At 50.2% G+C, this 18818-nt stretch overlaps 1 protein-coding gene across 3 annotated transcripts in view; it reads left to right on the top strand.

The window, feature by feature from the left end:
• Nucleotides 1-6999: 6999 nt before the first annotated feature.
• The window catches only part of TGIF2 (TGFB induced factor homeobox 2), a 16214-nt gene continuing 4395 nt past the window's right edge, over nucleotides 7000-18818 (top strand). The window contains exons 1-2 of one of the 3 annotated variants that reach the window (XM_033094425.1): nucleotides 7000-7171; nucleotides 11141-11375. In XM_033094425.1, the coding sequence (XP_032950316.1) occupies nucleotides 11184-11375 (192 nt within the window). In that variant the 5' untranslated portion in view covers nucleotides 7000-7171; nucleotides 11141-11183. Of the gene's footprint in view, nucleotides 7172-7919; nucleotides 8026-8211; nucleotides 8392-11140; nucleotides 11376-18818 lie in introns of those variants that run through there. The other 2 variants (XM_033094426.1, XM_033094427.1) reach the window with 2 other exon arrangements.

The following is an 18818-nucleotide window of genomic DNA, read 5'->3' as shown; positions in this document are numbered from 1 at the left end:
CAAAATAAATTCCAGACACAATAAAGGGTTAAATGTTAAAAATTAAGCCATTAAGAAACAAAATAAACAAGAAAGTGTAGATGAATACACTTTGATCACCGGTATTCTTTCTGAACCTAAAAGCAATGGACATCGCAGATTGACATTTGACCAAGCAAAAAGCTTAAACGTTTAAAAAAACAAAACAAAAAAACCCGCTTAGTAAAAAGTAAGGCAAACAATAATCTTGGGGGTAGGGGAGGGGGAAGAACCTACCTGCAACAACTCTGACAAACAAGGGTTAACCAGCTTTGCAAGTCAGGGGCGGGATGGGAGCAAGTCTCCCCGGAATCTGCCACCCTGCCAAGTAGACTATTTCAAGCTGAAAACAATTAAAGCCCAACAAACGCAGGCAGAGTTGAGTACCACCCTCTTTCCTGCCTAAAGACATTCAAATAGAAAGGAACCTTAGCATATTCACCTTAGCACATATGAATGAAGTGTGACAGACAGGGAGGAGCCAAGCAAATATCTGTTCCCCTGTCCCATTGTTTCTGGGTGACCCTGCAGGAATTTATCTGCCAAATGTTTGCTTTCTCATCTGCCTATGAATTGCCTACCTCCCCCACCTTGGTCCAAGATGACAGAGATATCTCATTTGGCCTCACTGTCTTTGGTTCCAAAGACATGCTTCTGTGAATTCTCCGTGGGCATGTATTAAAATTTGATTTCGTACTGTTAATTTGCTACACGTCATTTGAATTTTTTGACCAGAAAAACTAAAGGAGGAAGGGGAAAGTTTCCCCAGGCCAACAGCAGAAACTCATGCAGACCCCAAAAGATGTGGAGATAATTCACAGGTGACAAATATCCAATAATTATGAAATTTCAAAATTACCACCCATAGTAATAATAAAATATGCAGAGTAAAAGAACCAAAGGCTATTCTTCGGCCACCAAATGAGCAAAGATTAACCCAAAATTGCCAACACTTGATATGGTTAAGGGCTGAGTGAGACAAACACTCAAACTCTATAAATGCCATCATGGAAAGCATTTCCATAATATGCTTTAAAAATATTCACTCTGGCCCAGTAATTGCATTTCAGATAATCTATTTCAGGAAATTCTCAGAATTGCAAAGATATTTATGTAGCAAATGTTAATTGCAACCCTTTTGAAAATTGGAGGGAAATGTAAATAAGAGGGAGGGGAGAAAACACCTTTCAGGATGTGTGTATATTTGCGTGTTTACATGAACATGGAGAAAGGTGAGGAAGAATACCCACCTGTTACGACTGCTAGTGCTGGAAGGTGGGAATGAAAAGAAAGGTTATTTACTTTTTCTTTACATGCCTCTGCATCGTTTAAATTGCCATAATTAACGTGGGGTGTTTGCTTTTGTAATGAAAAGATAGTCCAGGAGATAAGAAAAAAAATTCCCACATATAAAAAAAGATAAAACCATGCCAAATGGAATCTGATCCCCATCTATCGTATCGCCAGGACCCTAATAAAAAGAATGACTTAAAATACAGTCATTAAGTCTCCCCACCCCCACAACAGCCAATTCTTATGGGCTGATTTCGATAGCCAGCTGATTTCTACAGCCATGATTACAGGTGCCAGGACCCAATGGCTTACAGAGAGGAGGGCAGATTACCAGAAACTCAAAAGGGATCTTTTTAAATCCCCTAGTTAAAAGCACAGCACTCAACGATTTAATCTGTGTCCAGAAGCCAGAAGACATCAATAGGAGAGACTGTGGCACCCCTACCTGCAGGTCACCGCCACATCTGGGCCACACTGACACCCCCGAGTTAATATGCTATAACTCGGGCCCATCTGAAATATCCTTTTCGTGCCAACTGTTTGCACAGGAAGAAAATCAGATAATTAAGCATAACTAGAACACAGCTTAGTCTGGCTTTTTAAGAAAGTCATGCAGATATATGCAACTTTTAGGTAATATTCCTCACCACTTACACCAGCAAAACGATAAAATAAAGATAAACCCCTAAGCTGTGGGCAAACAGACATTTACGTTTACATATGTGTTACTTTCAAAAAATGTCAACCTTAGATGGCAGAATGTCAAGAGAGGCACTGTGGGGACAAAGCCAGGAGGGCAGTTTCCAGGCTCTTGGCCTCACGTGGAAAGGTGCTCACTCGGGTAGTAAATGGCCATCAACTGTGATTGGATGGCCAATCAGCTGTGGCTAGCTGGCCATCAGCTGTAACCAGTGAGCCATTGGCCACTAATATAACTGCCATGTCTAGGCTAGCAGCAAATGGGGGCGAGCAAGAAGATGGTGGCTGAGCTAGCAGGCGGCGGAATGTGGCGGAGTGTGGATTGCGGATTCTGTGGCTCCTGCTTCCTGTGTCTCCAACCCAGTCGCCAGTGAGACTATAGCGGTATGACTCCCCTATCTATGGCTCTGTGGGTGTTCCTTTTTGGCCTCACCATATCCTGCATTCTTATGCGGGGAGTGGGACCAGAGGCCCCGCATGGCACTCCACATGGCTCCCTGCATGACAGGGACCTTGAGGACTGTCATGCCCAACCCTCTAATTTCTCAGCTAGACACTGGAACTCAGATTGTCAAATGCCACACAGCTATTAGAAACAGAGCGAAGACACCCTGATATTGGTGTCAGCTTTTCTCTAAGCACTGAACGTCATTCAAAAAGGGCTTCCACAGCCATTATTTTCTTTGACTCTCACCAAAGCCGATGTTTCCACAGATGAGAAAACGGAGGCTCAAAAGGATCTGGATGACTTGCCTACCTTATCTGGCGAGTAGCTCCCAAACCCAGACATACCCTTTCCCCATGCTGTTGCCCAAACCCTTTGTGATGGACTCAGCGGTGGGTTCCCCAGCCTCAAGCACACAGCCTGACGTGCACCAGACACTCAAAAACCAAATGAATGAGTGGATACCCAACAACGAGGAGAAAGCCAAACAAATTGTGGTTGACCAACAAGATACTACAGGCTTTTAAGATGTTGATAAGCTGAAAGCCACATTAGATGAAAATGCAGAACCTCATGTGAGAAAGCCACACAGAGCTTCAAGACCTCAGAGATAGGTCTCCATCTGTTTGGCCTCAGTTTCCCAGAGCTGCATCAGCTGATCCCTCTACCTCTAGTCTCTTCCCACCTCTCCTCAGGTGCCATCTCAGGAGCCTGCAAGGGCTCCTGTGCGGGTCTGGAGTCTCCCCGGAATGTGCCAGCCTGCCCTGCAGATTATTCTGAGCTGAAAACAATTAAAGCCTAACAAGCTCAGGCAGAGTTTGGTACCTCCCCCTTTCCTGCCTAAAGACATTCAGATAGAAAAACCGGCTTCAGGAAGGGAACTTTGACATGTTTATTCACCTTGGCATATTCACCTTAGCACATATGAATGAAGTGTGACAGACAGGGAGGAGCCACGCAAAAATCTGTGCCCCTGCCCATTGTTTCTGGGTGACCCTGCAGGAATTGGCCAGCTGTTTGCTCTTTCTCATCTGCTTATGAATTGCCTACCTCCCCCTCCTTGGTCCAAGATGACATATATACCTCATTTGGCCTCACTCTCTTTGGAACGTTCGTGCTTCTGTGAGTGCCCCATGCATTTATTGAAATTTGAATCTGAGGTTTTCCAGTGAATCTACTGTATGTCATTTGAAATACTGCACCAGCCAGTAGAACTAAAGGGGTGAGGGGAAAGTTTCCCCAGCCCGACACTGCACCCCACACAAACACACTGCCTACTGCTCACACTTCCAAACACAAATTCTTCACCCTGGCCTTTGAGGCCCTACCAGCCCACGGAATCTGGCTGTTTCCTGAATTACTCGCTGACCCTGGCCTTGGCTGGGCCGTCCCCCATGCCCCACAGAACCCCATCTCCTTTCTGCTGCTAGATGGAGCTTTGGCTCCCGTTGGTTCCTGGTGAATAGTAGTGGTCCCCTTTCCCACTTCCCAGGTAAAATGGGCAGCGATAGCTTTTTTTTTTTTTTTAAAGTGGATTTACATGACATTCATTTGAACCTTTGTGATAACAAGTTCACTAGAAACAGGCACAATCATCAGGGGCCTCCATTTTGGGCTTCCCAGTATAGAGGCAGGAACTGCCCAGGCACCCTATCCAGTCCCTTTTCTGGCCTAAGGGGCCTTGAGTTCCTCAAAGGGCCCCCTGGAGGCAACCAACGGGGGGAAGCCTGGGCTCTGATGCATGCCCACCTCTCCTGCCCCCTCCTAGCCCCACCTCAGATCTGTCCCAGGAGCTGTAGGGTTGGCGAAGACCAATGAAACCCCAAGTTCATTATCACGCAAGTCCCTTCTTCTCTCAAGGACCCATTTATTTTTCATATGTGAAAAGGGGGGAGGGGGTGGCAAAATTGGATGGAGGAAAATGACAATAAAAATAACTTCCCAGTTGGAGAAGGTTTTCCCATGAAAGTTCTCATCGAGTATATCCAAAGCCCCTTCTTGCTGGGACACTGCAAACTGTCCTAATGAATATACCTTGGCCATCCCGCAGGTTAAGTGTGCACAGACTTACCTCATTACAACATTCTCTGTATGGAGGTCCCAGAGTTGCTGTAAGCAGTCAGCACCCGGTGAGGGGAAGCTCCCAGTGTGAGTTGTTTGCAGTTTTTCCTCTAGATTGAAGAGTGTTGCAAAGAATAATCTTGGATAAGCATTTATCTTTGTTCTGAGATTTTTCATAAGATTCCAAGAAGTGGACTTACTGGCTTAAAGGATGCACACATTTTAAATTCTGATACTTGCTAGCTGAGAAACTTTACATGATAATTCTCAAACTTTATGTATTTAGGCTTTACCTGAGGAATTTATCGTGCACAATCCTAACACACCACCAGCCTGACTCTACCTCCCAACTCTCCCCCTCCCCCTCCAGGAAATCTGACGACGGACACCTGAAGCTGCTTCCAGGTTATCCAGCTCCCAGGTGGCTCTGCTTAGGGCTAAGGGGAGGAAGGAGCTGCTCCATTGCATTTGCCCCAGTGCTCCTCATCTAGCACAAGACTAGGGAAGCACGGGCCTAGGGGGCTGCTGCTGGTGGTTGAATTTACGGGGAGGTATCTGGGCTCCAGTCCAGGTCCCAGTGGCTCCCCCAAAATGGACAGAGTCTGGCTCTCCTACCAAGTGCCAGGGGACAGAGTCACATCTCCAGGGACACCTAGCTGCACCCATTTTCTCTTCCAGTCCCCCACCACTTTCTAAAAGTGGCTGCCCCACACATGCTCTATGATCCTAGAGACTAAGACCCAGTGGTTTTACTCTTCTTAACTAAGGCTCCCCAAGCCTCTCTTTTTCTTTGGAAGGCTGTGGACCAAGCACTACTTCCCCCAAAAATTATTTGGGGCCTCCACTCTGGGCCTCAGTTTCCCCATCTGTGAAATGGAGCATTGGGAAACAGAGCTGACACTCTGGGTATCGTTGTGAGGAGAGCAGCATGGACAACTGAGTTCTAAGTGTAGGGAAGTCGGACTTCAATGGGGAGTCCAGGTGCACCGTCACAGTCATTTAATCAGCTTTTTGACTGGCTTAAGGCCTGTTTAAAGAAAATTCAACTTTTGTTCTCAGAGTTCTCCATTGCTTAAGTGCAATTAAGACCAAACGCCATTTCAAGGCTGCTGATTTCCAAGGTCAAGGATCCTAGATATCTGGGACCAGATGAGGAACCAGAGGCCCATAAAAGGCCTTGCCAAAGTTGTTGGCTGACTCTGTGCTGGGAGGGTGGGGGCCACAAAGTACCCCCAGTCTGAGGCCCTGGGGGGAAGGGGAAGCGTTGGTCAACAGGTATTTCAAGTGGTACAACGCACCAAGAGCAAGGAAGAGAGTGCTGGCAGGATTGGGGAAGACCAAGGAAAATGTCCTGGAGTTGGGTATTGTGGGTAGTGAGAACAAACCAGCCAGGACCCTTTCTAGATCTGTGGTCTGCCTCTTTTAAGAGTCTGTCTCGGGCCGGCCCGGTGGCTCAGGCAGTTAGAGCTCCGTGCTCCTAACTCCGAAGGCTGCCGGTTCGATTCCCACATGGGCCAGTGGGCTCTCAACCACAAGGTTGCCAGTTCGATTCCCTGCAACTAGCAATGGCAACTGGACCTGGAGCTGAGCTGTGGCCCCCACAACTAAGACTGAAAGGACAACAACTTGACTTGGAAAAAGGCCTGGAAGTACACACTGTTCCCCAATAAAGTCCTGTTCCCCTTCCCCAATAAAATCTTTAAAAAAAAAAAAAAGAGTCTGTCTCAATGGGGTAAAGGTAACACCTCTGCTGTCAAATCCACCTGGGTTGGATGACACTGGTTGACTGTGTGACAAGGGCATCTCTGCAGCTCGTGGGCAAACCAGGGACCGATATATACCGGTAACAGCACCTACCGGGATTAGACGAGATGACCCACCTTAAGTGCTTCACTCAGCGTCTTGTGTTACGAACACTCCTTCAGGGTTAGCTGTTTTTACTTCTGGTCACCACTTGTGTGCTCGACTCTGGGGGCTACATGCTTTGGGGTGGTGTCAGAGGTAGCCTTCTACCCCACTCTACAGGCCCTTCAGGGCCGAACAGGCGTCCCATTCAGAGTCCAGTCCTTACCAGCTGGGGGTAAATCCCGGGACAAACTGGGCCTCAGTTTCCTCTCGGTGCAAAGGGAACAATTAAACGTCAGGCTTTGCATTATTTCTCCTCCAGGCAATGGCCTCCACCCCCAGCATGAAGCACACAGTAGGCGCTCCGGAAATGCTCTCCACTTCCTGCCCCCAGCTCACTACCCCGAGACTGAGTTCCCACCACTCTTCTTTAGAGGCCATGTGGCATTCCTGAGGGTGGGGGTGGGCGCAGGAAGAAGGTGCCCTCCTGGCCCCGCCCCCTCCGGCCGCGGTGGGCGGGGCGAAGCCCCTGGCCGCTGTCGGTCCGCCCCGCGGGGGGTGGGCGTAGCACGCCGCGCTCCGCACAAAGTTTGTTTTCTCCCTCAGGGCGGGTGGGGGAGGGCGAGGAGAGCGCCGAGGGGAGGAGAGGGGATCTGACGTCAGGCCGCGAGGTGCTTTCCAGCCGCGAGCTGTCAGGCCGAGTGTCAGGCCCGGCAGGTACGCGGCGCGTTCCCTCAGCGCCCCCTGCCCCCTGCCAGGACGCCCCGGACCCAGTCCAAGGCCGCGTGGACGGAAAAGCCGCTCAGAAAAGTCAGTGCGGGGCGTCGGAGTGGGGAAGATGGGGGCGGGGGGCGCGCGGACAACTTGGAAAGTTTCTTTTTCTGGGCCAGGCGGGGGAGGGGGCGTCGTCCTGGCGCGTGCGATTGTGGGTGTGTGACCTCGGGTGTGTTTGTGAGTCCCGACCGCGGTGCTGGCGGGGGCCGGTGGGGGGTGTCGCACCCCCAGGAGGAAGCTCGCTTGGGGCCCTTTTGGGGGACACAACTCTCTAGGATCCTACAACGGGAGAAGAGCCGCCCCTGCCCCGGGCCGGGGTTAGCGCGCGGGGGGCGGGTTTGTTTGGTTTCAAAAGTGCACGTTGCTAACCGCCGGCAGCCCCCCCACCCCCGCGCCGCGGCCGAGCCGGGGAGGGGGCCCCTCAGAGTGACAGCTGCGGGTGGGGGCAGCGGGAAGGGCCCGGAGCTGGGAGGGCTGGGGAGCCCGCGCGAGTTCCCCTTTCCTTTGGAACAAAGGAAAGTCTGTCTCTGAGGCATCTGTCACTCCCAGGCGGGCCAAGGAAGCGGGGCGCGTGGGGCTGGCGACCCGAAGAAAGTTTGTGCGCGCCGGGACCCTCCGGCAGGCCGAGCGTGAGGCGAGCCTCCCGCGGGGGAAGCGCGCAGTGTCCCGGGCAGGGGGCGGCCAACATGGAGTCTGGGCGCAGGGCTAGGGGTGGGGGGGGCGGCGCGGAGGTGGGAGCCCAGCCCCCTCCCCTCCCCCTCCGGGCCGAGTTCGGAGCACAAAGCCGAGCGCGCAGGCTCGGCCAGCCCCGCGCCCCGAAGAGTCAGCCAGCGCCGAGACGCGGGGGAAGGGGGTGGGAACCAAACTTTTTTGTGCCTTGGGACAGACACGTGAGTTTTCTTTCTTCCAGAGCCCCCGCCCCACCGGGTTTGCGGGCCTGAGGGGGAGCTGGAGCGCCGAGTCTGATGCGCGGTTGGGGGGCTGTGGGGTGCAGGCGCCCCGAGCTCAGGCCGATTCCCTGCCGCCCCGGGAGCCATGTGCTCGGTCCGACTCGGCCTGGGCCGCGGGGGAGGCTGCGCGCTTTGTGTGATCTGCTGGGAATGCAGCGCGAGTGCGCGGCCCGGGGGAGTGTCGGGCCGACCTGGGGGAGTTGTCAGAAAGTTTGTGCGGGAGTGGCTGCAGGTCGGAGTCGTGGAGTGTGTAGGAGAGTGCACCGAATGTAGTGTCGACGGTGTTGCTGCCTCGAGCCAGTTAGGGTAAGAACTGATGGCTGGTGTGATGACGTCTGGAGTTTTCCCCGTCTGAGAGATCGTGGGTGGGCGGGTCGGTTGGAGTTCGTGGGTGGGCATATATCCAGGAATTGGGCTGGTTGCGTGGGTACCAGTTCGTGCTAAAAGTGAGATTTGTAAACTGCGTGTGTGCTGTATTAGTTGGTGAAATTCATGGGGGCTCCAGCGGCTGAGCGGTGGGGTTGCTGCCAGTTACCTGAGTGCTGTTAAAGAGTTGCCTGGAGTGAGTGTGGGTTGTATATATGGAAAACCTCCCGGATTATAAGCAGGTTGGGCTACAGGACACAATGGTGGAGACGTCTGTGGAGACTGAGAGTCGTCTCCACGAGTTACCCCTGGAACCCTGCAGACTGGACCTTGGCTGGCAGCCAGGGTGGAATTTGTATAGATAACCAGCCAGGGCTGTACCCCTGAGCCCAGATCCCAACTGCTCCGGCCCCCTAAACTTCAGAAAGCCGTAGTGGGCTGTTCGTGTTCTCTGGGCAGTGGCACCTCTAACCAATGCCTGTCTCACCTCCAGGTGGCCTGGCTGGGAGGGTAGACCCTTCCCTCGAAAGCCTGGCCTAGCCAGCCCAGATATCTGGGCTCAGGCCCAAGTCAATGAAACAAAACCTGGGAAATGCCAGACTCTGTTGGCCCAGACTGCTGGAGAGCTGTTAAAAGGCTGAGGAGGGAGGAGCCTGGAGATTCTGGCTTCAACTTTTGGTTTTAAAATGTAAATCTCTTTTGCATGTGTGAACAAGAAGTTTGTCAGGGGGCTGAGCAACTAAGTTGGGTTGTCTAGGGAAACACCTTTCATTTGAAGAGGGGGCTCAAGCCTGAAGAGGGGGGAGGATGCTTGCCCAAGGTCACACAGCCAAGTTGGAGGGACCAGAGCCCTGCCTTGCTCATTCATCTGGATTTTTGAGTTGATCCTGGGACCAGGCCAGGAGCTAGATGACAAAGGAGAATGTCTGAGAGACAACCAGTAGGGATGACTCAACACTCTGCAGGCTACACAGTAGGTGCACAGTAAATATTACGTATGTGTAGGACCATGGTGATTGATAGTCTCCTGACTCCTCACAGTCTAGTGAGACCTGGGAGGCAAGATGGTATGGAGTTGGGGTGGGGGCAGCAAACTACCTTGGTCCAAGCCCTACTGTACTTTCTATATATACTGCCGTGTTTCCCCGAAAAGAAGACCTATCCGGACCATCAGCTCTAATGCGTCTTTTGAAGCTAAAATTAATATAAGACCCGGTCTTATTTTAATATAAGACCGGGTATGATATGATATAATATAATATAATATAATACCGGGTCTTATATATTAATTTTTGCTCCAAAAGACGCATTAGAGCTGATTGTCCGGCTAGGTCTTATTTTTGGGGAACACGGTATATCCTCGATGTGAGGTTTTTGCCCCATAGAAGCTTTATTGAGATATAATTCACATACCATAGAACTTACCAATTTAAAGCAAACAAATCAGTGGTTTTTAGTACATTTGAAACTTGAACAATGTGGGTTTGAACTGTGCAGGCCCACGTATGCATGGATTTTTTTTCAATAAATACCTGTACTGTTTTCCATCTGTAGTTTGGAGATCTCGAATGCAGAGTGCCAACTGTATGACTGTATGCATTGTTCTCTGCCATTTTGTAAAGGGGACTTCTGAGCATCAAGGGTTCCTAGACCCCCCCCCCACCCCCGGCGGATACTGAGGGACAGCTAAGTTTTGGGGGAGTGAAAAGTTATTCGCAGTTTTTTGACTCTATGAGGCTTGGGGCCTCTAACCCCCTCGTCATTAAAGGGTCAACTGTATGTTCACAGCTATGCAACTATCACCACAATTTTAGAACATTTTCATCATCTCAAAAAAAACTTCCATACCCTTTACTATCACCTTTCTATTTCCCCTCCAGCCCGTTCTGGACATTTCATGAAAATAGAATCATATAATATGTGTCCTTAATATTAAAAGTGTTCATCACAAGAAAGACAATTAAAAATATATATATATGTGTGTCCTTTATGACGTGTTTCTTTCACTTAGCATATTTTCAAGGTTCATCCACCTGTAGCATGGATCAGGACTTCAGTCCTTTTATGGCCAAATAATTTTCCACTCAATGGATAGACCTCATTTGTTCATTCATTTGTTGATAGACACATGGGTTATTTCCACTTTATGCTATGATGAATATTGTTGCTATAAACATTTGTGTACAAGGTTTCATGTGGACATAGGTTTTCATTTCTTTTGGGTAGATAGCTAGGTATGAAATTACTGGGGCACGTGGTAACTGTTTAACGGCCTTAGTAGCTTGGGCGGCTTTCTTACTCTCTGGGCCTTGTTTGCATGCTCACCTATAAAATGGTAGTAATGGTAGCGTCTCCCTTACAAAGGCTGTGTACGGGTTATTGAATGAGATAATAAATGTACAGTGCTTAGTATGGAGCACAAGGGAAACAGGCCTCAGTGGTAGCTGTAGTTATTTCTAGTCTGGTACTGCTTATTAACTGCTATTTCAGTAGTCACCTACTGGCCCCATGAAATGGAGGCATTTTGGACTGGACTCATCCCTTCTAGCTTGCCCGGCCTGGGGTATGGCCTAAGACTCTGAATTCCGATTGCCGCATAGTTGTGGTATCTCAGACTCTAGTAATGGTGTTTGGAGACTAGGAAAAGGTTGAGCGTGTATAGTGGTAACGTCCCCATCTCCTTGGTCAGTTGTTCCAGGTGTGCCCGAGGCCCAGCCCAGCCCCCAGACACCATGTCAGACAGTGATCTGGGCGAGGACGAAGGCCTCCTCTCCCTGGCAGGCAAGAGGAAGCGCAGAGGGAATCTGCCCAAAGAGTCTGTGAAGATCCTCCGGGACTGGCTGTACTTGCATCGCTATAACGCCTACCCCTCGGAGCAGGAGAAGCTGAGCCTTTCTGGACAAACCAACCTATCAGTGCTGCAGGTAAGGGAAGGGTAGCAGGAGACCTGGGTTCTCATCCTATCCCAGCCCTGTCACTGACGCACTGTGTGCCTTTGGGCTGTCAGTTTCTCCTTGGGTCAAATGAGAACACCCATTCTCCCTGCCGCAAGGGAAGACCAAAGGAAGACCGCAACATAAGGTGACTGCAGCAAGATTTTGTATGTTCTGAAGAGGCAAGGAGTGGTTATTAACGTCTAGGTGTCAGCATTAACACTGGAAGCTGTAGGAAGGTGAGAAGGCATTGAGTGTCTGGGTCTTGGCCCACAGCCCCAGAGCGGTGCTTGGATAGCAACTTGGTTGAAGGGGCAGCTGGTTGGTGGTGATCTGCAGCGGGGTTAAAAATTGAGTTGGAGGGTTGGCCGGTTAACTCAGTTGGTTAGAGCGTGGTACTGGTAGCACCAGGGTTGCCGGTTCAATCCCCACATGGGCCACTGTGAGCTGCACCCTCCTTAATTAAAAAGAAAAAAAAAATGAGTTGGAATCACGGTCAAGGAAAGGGCAAAAGCCAGAGATTCTGGGTTTAAAACCCAGTTCTGCCACATAGGCGCTGTGAACCCCATCTTGATTTCCCCATCTATATGGTGGGGGTTACAGCCCTCCCCTGCCCGACTGAACTATTGTGAGGAAAAGATTCAGAACTGGTTGTGAAATTGCTTTGACTTGTTGGCAGGGCAAGACATTTTCTCCTTTGAATTGCCCCAATTGCTGACCTGCAGGTGTGTCTGTTGTTTTCACGGTGCTGAGGCAGGAGGCAGGACGCCCTGGACGACCACTGCCTTGCCTCCCGTTTGCCTTTCACCTACTGGGAGACCCAGAGCCAGGCCTTCAGCCTAGCAAAGGCCCAGCCCCTGCCTCCCTTTCCACCTCTGTCCTTCCCTAGGGTCTGGGCTCTCCCTCCTTCCTTCCCTCACCCCGCTCTGAATCTCCCAGGTCTTCCCAGCTCCTGTGCGTGCTCCATGAAGCTTCACGGTGAGTATTTAGCCCTCAGAACTCCTGTCACCTGACTTATACTTGCTGGGCAGCCGATAATCGGAGTCTACAAGAACGGCTCTAGAGTTACAGACCCTGACTCAGATCCCATCTCCTCCACAAGAGGAAGCCTGGGCCTTGGCCAACTCACTGTCTCCTCTTTGAGCCTCGTGTTCCCCCATCTGAAAGAATGAGGTGATTGTAGCACTTTTGCAGCTTGTAAGGAAGACGGACTGACAAGAATTATTCAAGGCGCACTGTGAGGTGTCGGGCACAGAATGGGTGCGTCTGCTCCTTTTCGTCCTCATCTGTCCTACATCATAGGTCTTGGACTGACCCCAGGTGCCTAGCAGGACCTAGCTCCTCACAGTATACTGCCGAGCACCCCACTATGCCCAGCTCTGTGCTGGGCAGAGTTGGGATCCCACAGAGGAACCAGACTCATTCCTACCCTCAAGGAGTATCTAGTCTGGGATGAGGTAGCAGGAAAGACCTGGCCACTGATGTTTGTGAAAAATGATCCCTGTTGGGACAGAAGGCAGCAGAGACCCAGGGCAGGGCTCCCGAAGCAGCCGGGAGTTTCAGAAGGCCCCCTAGAAGGGGTGGGCTTGAACTCACAGGATGTAGAACAGCACAGGCCAAAGTCTGGAGCCTGAGAGCAGGTATTACCTAGCCAGTGTTTTTGCTGGTCTTCGTCCTCCTGCCTGTTTCTTTAGTCCAGTCTCTTGCACACAAAAGTGCAAATCTGATTGTTTCACACACTCCACAGGACCCCATCCTCCTTAGGACAGAGTCCAATCTCCCTAGGAATTTACTAGCCTCATCTCTCAGTTCTTCCTGCCCCTGGGGCTCTTGTACCCTCGAGCCTCCAAGCTTTCTCCCTTGGCTTCTTCCTAACCTTTCTGAACCTGGCTCACTCCATGTAAGCATTTTCTCTTGAAAGCATTCTCTGACTCTTTGAGTCCACTGCTGTCTGTGTATTCCTGCTGTGCCTCATACCTGTGCTGTCAAAGCACTTGTCACACTGTATTGAAATTGCTTTTTGTCAGGGACACTTGCTCAAATCTGAGTAATGTACCAGCTCCTTTTAAAGAAAATATTTTTTATGGCCCCCAACGTGTTGACTGGAATCATTTTTATTATCACAGCGCTTAATAGTATGTACAAACATAAAACTGGGTAAAAATGCCTTGCTTTTGCTCTTCTACACAACTGGAAAACAGTTTGGCAAATACATTAATGTGAAACCAGTGAGATTCCATCTAACTGCATTACTGTAAAATGGCGGGCGGTGTTTTGCTGGCCGAGCTGTGGTATGTAGTGGGACGGAGGCTCTGACTTTGGAGTTGAGCAAGTCTGGGTTGCCAGAGGCCATGGTGCTTCTACTCATCATCAGGATGGAAAGCCAAAGCCACAGTCTTCTTGTGTGAACTAGTGGACCCCTAGGACAACATATCCCCAGAGCCTACTTAGAGAAAGGTAGGTCTGGGGCAAGGATTTGCTACTGGAGACTTCTGAGCAATGATGGGCTAGATGCCACCTCCCCTGGTGGGAGGGGTTCCAGTGGTGGCCATCCTGCTCTAGAGTCATGCTGAGAGTTAAGAAGCAGTGGGGACCATCTGGCATTCCTTGATGGAAACTGTACCATGAATCCCCAGCCGTACACCTCTGCTTGGAGGTCTCACAGGCACCTCAGGTTTCCTGATTGATAACTGATAACGTCTCCAGGCTGGCTCTTTCCCTGGCTAAGAGTTCCCCTTGATAGCCCTTTTCTCAGCTCATTTCGTCAGTCACAATTCCTATACATTTACCCCTTAGATATTTCTGAAATATGGTTTCTTTTCTACCCTGGTCCAGCCTTATCATTGTCTGATCACTTGCCCCCCCCCCAACTTAAAACCCTTCAATGGCTCCTGCCAACTTCATGACATCATCACCAGTCCCTGTCTGCATAGGGGGCTTCATTCCTGGTACCCCATATTCCTGCTGCACTCAGTAGTAGTACCCCAGACCACTGCTCCCTCCCCTGACCAGGAGACTCCTGACCCTTAGAGGAGCTGTGTTCCCCTGGCTCCCCCGGACTGGCTCAGCATTGAGACCCTTGACTGGAATTGCTTTTTAGAACACACTAGACTCAGAGGCCTGGTTGTATTTATCACTGTATCCCAAATGTTTAGCCTGATCTCTAGTAGGCCCTCTGTAAATAATTGTTGAAGTGACAGAAAATGAAGATCAAGTATTGGAAATGTCAACAGGCAGGACCTCAGCAGGAAGAAAATGTGGCTCCTCAACCTGGAAAAATTGGCTTAAGTCCCTGGAGGCATCTCTTTTTCCTGTATTTAATTTTTAAAGTTTCATTGTTTATTAAAAACCTTTGTAAATAGTCACAAAAGTGAATATTCTAATGCAAACACCACACACACACCCCACCCCCCATCAACTGGCTTCAACAAGCATCAACATTTTGCCAGCTTGTTTTTCCTCTCTCCCTGGGGACATCTCTTTTGATTGTCTCCTTTAACTGCCCAGGAGCAATCTCATTAGCAAGTCAATGAGTCATTTAACTAACTGGTTTGCAGGTACTTGCCCAAGGCTAAGCAGTTGGGAGGGTGAGACCCAAAAAAAAAAAAAGTCATTTGTGAAGGATTTTCACAGGTCCCTGTGACCCCCTGTAAGCCCCCTTTATTGCTGTGGTTTCTGAGCCCTCTAAGGGGCTGCCTGTTGGGGGGGGGGGGAGAGAAGCGTGGCAGGGAGCTTCAGGCCCCATTCCTTCACTCTGATTGGACTGTGCTCTGCGCCAGGCCCAGTGCTGTGTGCTGGTAACAGCGGTAGGAACGGGCACTACCCTGCCCTTGGGTAGCCTCCTGGCGAGGAGGGAAGCCTAAGACTGTTACTTAAAAGATTAAGAATTCAGTGTAATTAATTACCAACGCAGTATCTGCAGGAGAGGCTTCCTGACAGACTTGAAGGAATGAGGCCTCAGGTATGGGGAAGAGGGCGAGGAAGGGGCCTGGAGCAGAAAGTCGTGGCTGCTCTGTGGAGAGGGGGTTCTGGCCTGGCCCTCAGTGACCCCGTATCGAGCCGCAGCAGCTCTCCTTACTCGGGCTCCAGAGCTAGCTGCCTCCCGATTCTCCTGGCCAGCTCGTCTCCCCACCTCACGGCCTTTCATCTGTCTGTATTTTTTGACCTTCTGTGTGAGCTTTCTTTGCTTAAAGGGCTTGGCTCACAAGAGTTAAACCAGAATTAAACCACTGGTTTCTAAGTGTAGGTGGCAGGACTCGGGGGAACTTATTTAAAAAACACATTCCTGACTCTGCCCCCACACCCACCAGGTCTATAAAGCAAATGAGAAATAGTATTTCTAAACATCCCCCTCAAGGTGACTCAAATACAGCCAGCGGCCTTTGAGAGCACCCAAATGGAGGTGTGGGAAAGGGCTCTCCTGCCTTCACTTCTCTCCCCTCTTTTGCTTGTTTTTCACAGCTGAAAAGACACGAAAATTAAAACGCTTGTGTCGCCTTCTTCCAGCGCCCCGCGCTGGTCCTCACAGCCTCCCTCCGCTTCCAGGTGCCCCTCCCACTCCCGCTGGCCACAGTGGTCCCTCCTGTGTCCTTCATCTCAGCCGCTGATAAAAATACCGACAGGGCCCTGTTTTCTGGTAGAGACAGTCTTTCGGGCACCCTGTGTGTCTTGCCGTATCAATCACAGAATTCACCTTGGCATTCTCCCTACCTCCCCAAAGACCTTGAGTGGGGGCAAGTCCCATGCTCTTTTCCTGACTTAGGCGTGAGTTGGGCAGCTGGAAGGGGCTACAGAAAATCCCGATAGCCCGTTATCACAGCTGGCACTGGTGTGCACTCAGGCCCCTGCCCGGCCCCCCTCAGCTGTGCATTTCTATCAGATGAGAAGACAAAACAGACAGTAGGCTGCCAAGTTTTCTGCAGACCAGGGTGAGTCTGTGGGGGAGTATATTGGAGGGGGTATGTTTTTCTGCTGTTCTCAGAATTAGAAGCCAAAATGGGAGCTGCAGCTAGAGGATAGATGCCCACACAGCTGCTAGTAAACGCCAAAGACCGCTTTCTCAACAAAACCACTCATCCCTACCTCGCTTGACCCAGGTCACTGTGATCTGACCTTCTTCCCGGCATATAGGGGTGAGGTGGAGAGGTGCAGTGCTCTGCCATAGCACAGGTAGCTGAGGGGGCAGCTGCAGGATGGAGCGATGAAGCATCTGAGCAAGGAGAAAAGGCCTCAAGCTGACCCTTTAGTTCTTTCACCTGGCATTGCTGGTTGCTGGAAACCAGGCTGTCTGGACCAGATCCCAGCCTTTGCACTGTGACCGTGAGCAAGTTACTGAACCTCTCTGATCAGGGCCTCTATTCAATGGTTCAGATCAAATGGAGATCATCGCAGAACCTGTCTCAGGCTGTTGAAGATTAAATGAGTAATTATAATAGATGGGAACGTTCAGAACGTCACCTGATGATGTTTTGTGTTCAACAAGTGTTTGCTTTTAGGATTTTGATGATTATCTGTTGTGTTCCTCTTTTTGGTAAGACACGGCAAAGCAGAGGAAGAACCACCATAGGGGCTCTAAAGCGTGGAGACCTGAGTTTGAATCCCAGCTTTGTACTCAGAGGCTGTGTGACTTTGGACAAGTTCTTTCATCTGTTTGAGTTTCAGTTCCCTCTTTGGTACTTTGGGGAGACTGCTCACTCCCCTTCCAGGCTTGTATGCAGATAAGCATAATGCATGTGAGATGGCTGGCATCGTAACCTGGTATCCAGGGTGCTTAGTTTCCTTCCTTCATTGCACCCAGCTGTTCAGCCTTATTTCTCCTTGGGGAACCCCTGCAACTCTAGCCAGGATGCAGCTCAGCCAGTGTCTGCTGATGCGTGCTGTTGTGTGTGTGCTCGGTTGTACTGGGGGGACCACAGAGGTGAAAAGGGATAAATGAGAATCCCAGGGACAGGGTCCTTCCAGGTTGGACTGCAGAATGGAGAGAAGGGCCTCAGGAAGGCTCTGGCTCTGCTCTGCCCAGGAGCTTTCCCAGCCTGACAGGGCCAGGGCCCTAGTGCTACCGTGTTTCCCCAAAAGTAAGACCTAGCCGGACCATCAGCTCTAATGCGTCTTTTGGAGCAAAACTTAATATAAGACCTGCTCTTTGATCCATTCAGCAAACATGAGAGGGATGTTTTGAGCCACACTGCGCACAGATGCAGCCCATGTAGTTCCCAATGTTACAGCACATGGAGGGGTGGGGGAGGGGTTCCTTTCTTTTCTTCCGCCTACAGCAGCTGGTACAGGCTCTGTAAGTATCTGTTGATAAACTGAGAAGAGACAGGACCAGGAGGACCTAGTGTGTGGGATTTAGGCCAAGCCACTGTTTAGGCCCTTTAGTGCTTGACCTGGCCTAGTGGGATTAGCCCTGCGTGCTCCTGTCAGGTCCTTAAACCAAACCCTTCCCTGCCTCAGGACCTTGGCATTTGCTGGTCCCTCTGTCTAGAACATTCTTCCCTCAGCTTTTTCTTATCCTTTAGGTCTCAGCCTTCCCAGATCCCTTGTTCACAGAAAGTCTCTCTTACCTTTATGTGATGCCCTTTTATTCCTGTCTGTTTCCTTCTGGGCACTTACTGGTGGCTACTCACCGTGTTTGTTCATTGCCAGTCTCCACAACTAGCTGGACTGGAAGCTCCACGGGGCAGAGTGTGTATCTTTAATTCACAAAGGTATCACCAGCACCGAGAACTGAGCCAGGCACATAGTAATCGCTCAGTAAATACTATTTTGTGTCAGCACGAAGCCTTGAAAAGGAAGAGAAGGACAGGAAAGTGAGAAGTTCTTACTTGACTGTTCTGGTAAATAAAATAAGCTGGGCTCTGAGGCCCTGTGACAGCCTGAGAGAAAGATTCTCAGAAGAGGGGCTCCCGCTCCTCCATATCCAAAGGCCCAGCCTTGAAGATCCCTGGCTGGAGGTGGAATCCTGCCTGACTTCTCCAGGCTGAGCTTTAAGTATGTTCATCAGTAAAATGGGATTTGATCAAACTCACAGAGCTGATGTAACTATTAGAAGAAGATTGTGTAGATGTGTAGTACTCGGTAAATGGTAGCTGTTGGTAGACTCTTCTCAGCAAAGTCTCCTAGAAAGATGCCCAGATGTGTGGCACCCATGTAGGCCACACCCTTGATGCCGCCACACACCAACCCACAGTTTTCATGTTTCTTCTCTCCTGCTACATCTGAGTTGGCAAGATAGCTATTAGGCAGCTTTGCCCCTTTGGTGGCCCCTCCAGTGGAGCCAAGAGGAAGGACTTGGAAAAATGATAGGGGGTTGTATTTGCCTGTTTAGGGAAAGAGTTAATGTTTTAAAACAGGTTTTGTATTTATAAGCTTACACTAGCCATGCAGCTAAGAAACTGTTTTCTCGTCTAATCCATAACTGTGTTTAATTAATGC

Source organism: Rhinolophus ferrumequinum, chromosome 23, assembly GCF_004115265.2.
Source record: "Rhinolophus ferrumequinum isolate MPI-CBG mRhiFer1 chromosome 23, mRhiFer1_v1.p, whole genome shotgun sequence".
In the NCBI taxonomy this organism is placed as follows: Eukaryota; Metazoa; Chordata; class Mammalia; order Chiroptera; family Rhinolophidae; genus Rhinolophus; species Rhinolophus ferrumequinum.
This window is presented reverse-complemented; position numbering and strand designations above follow the sequence as displayed.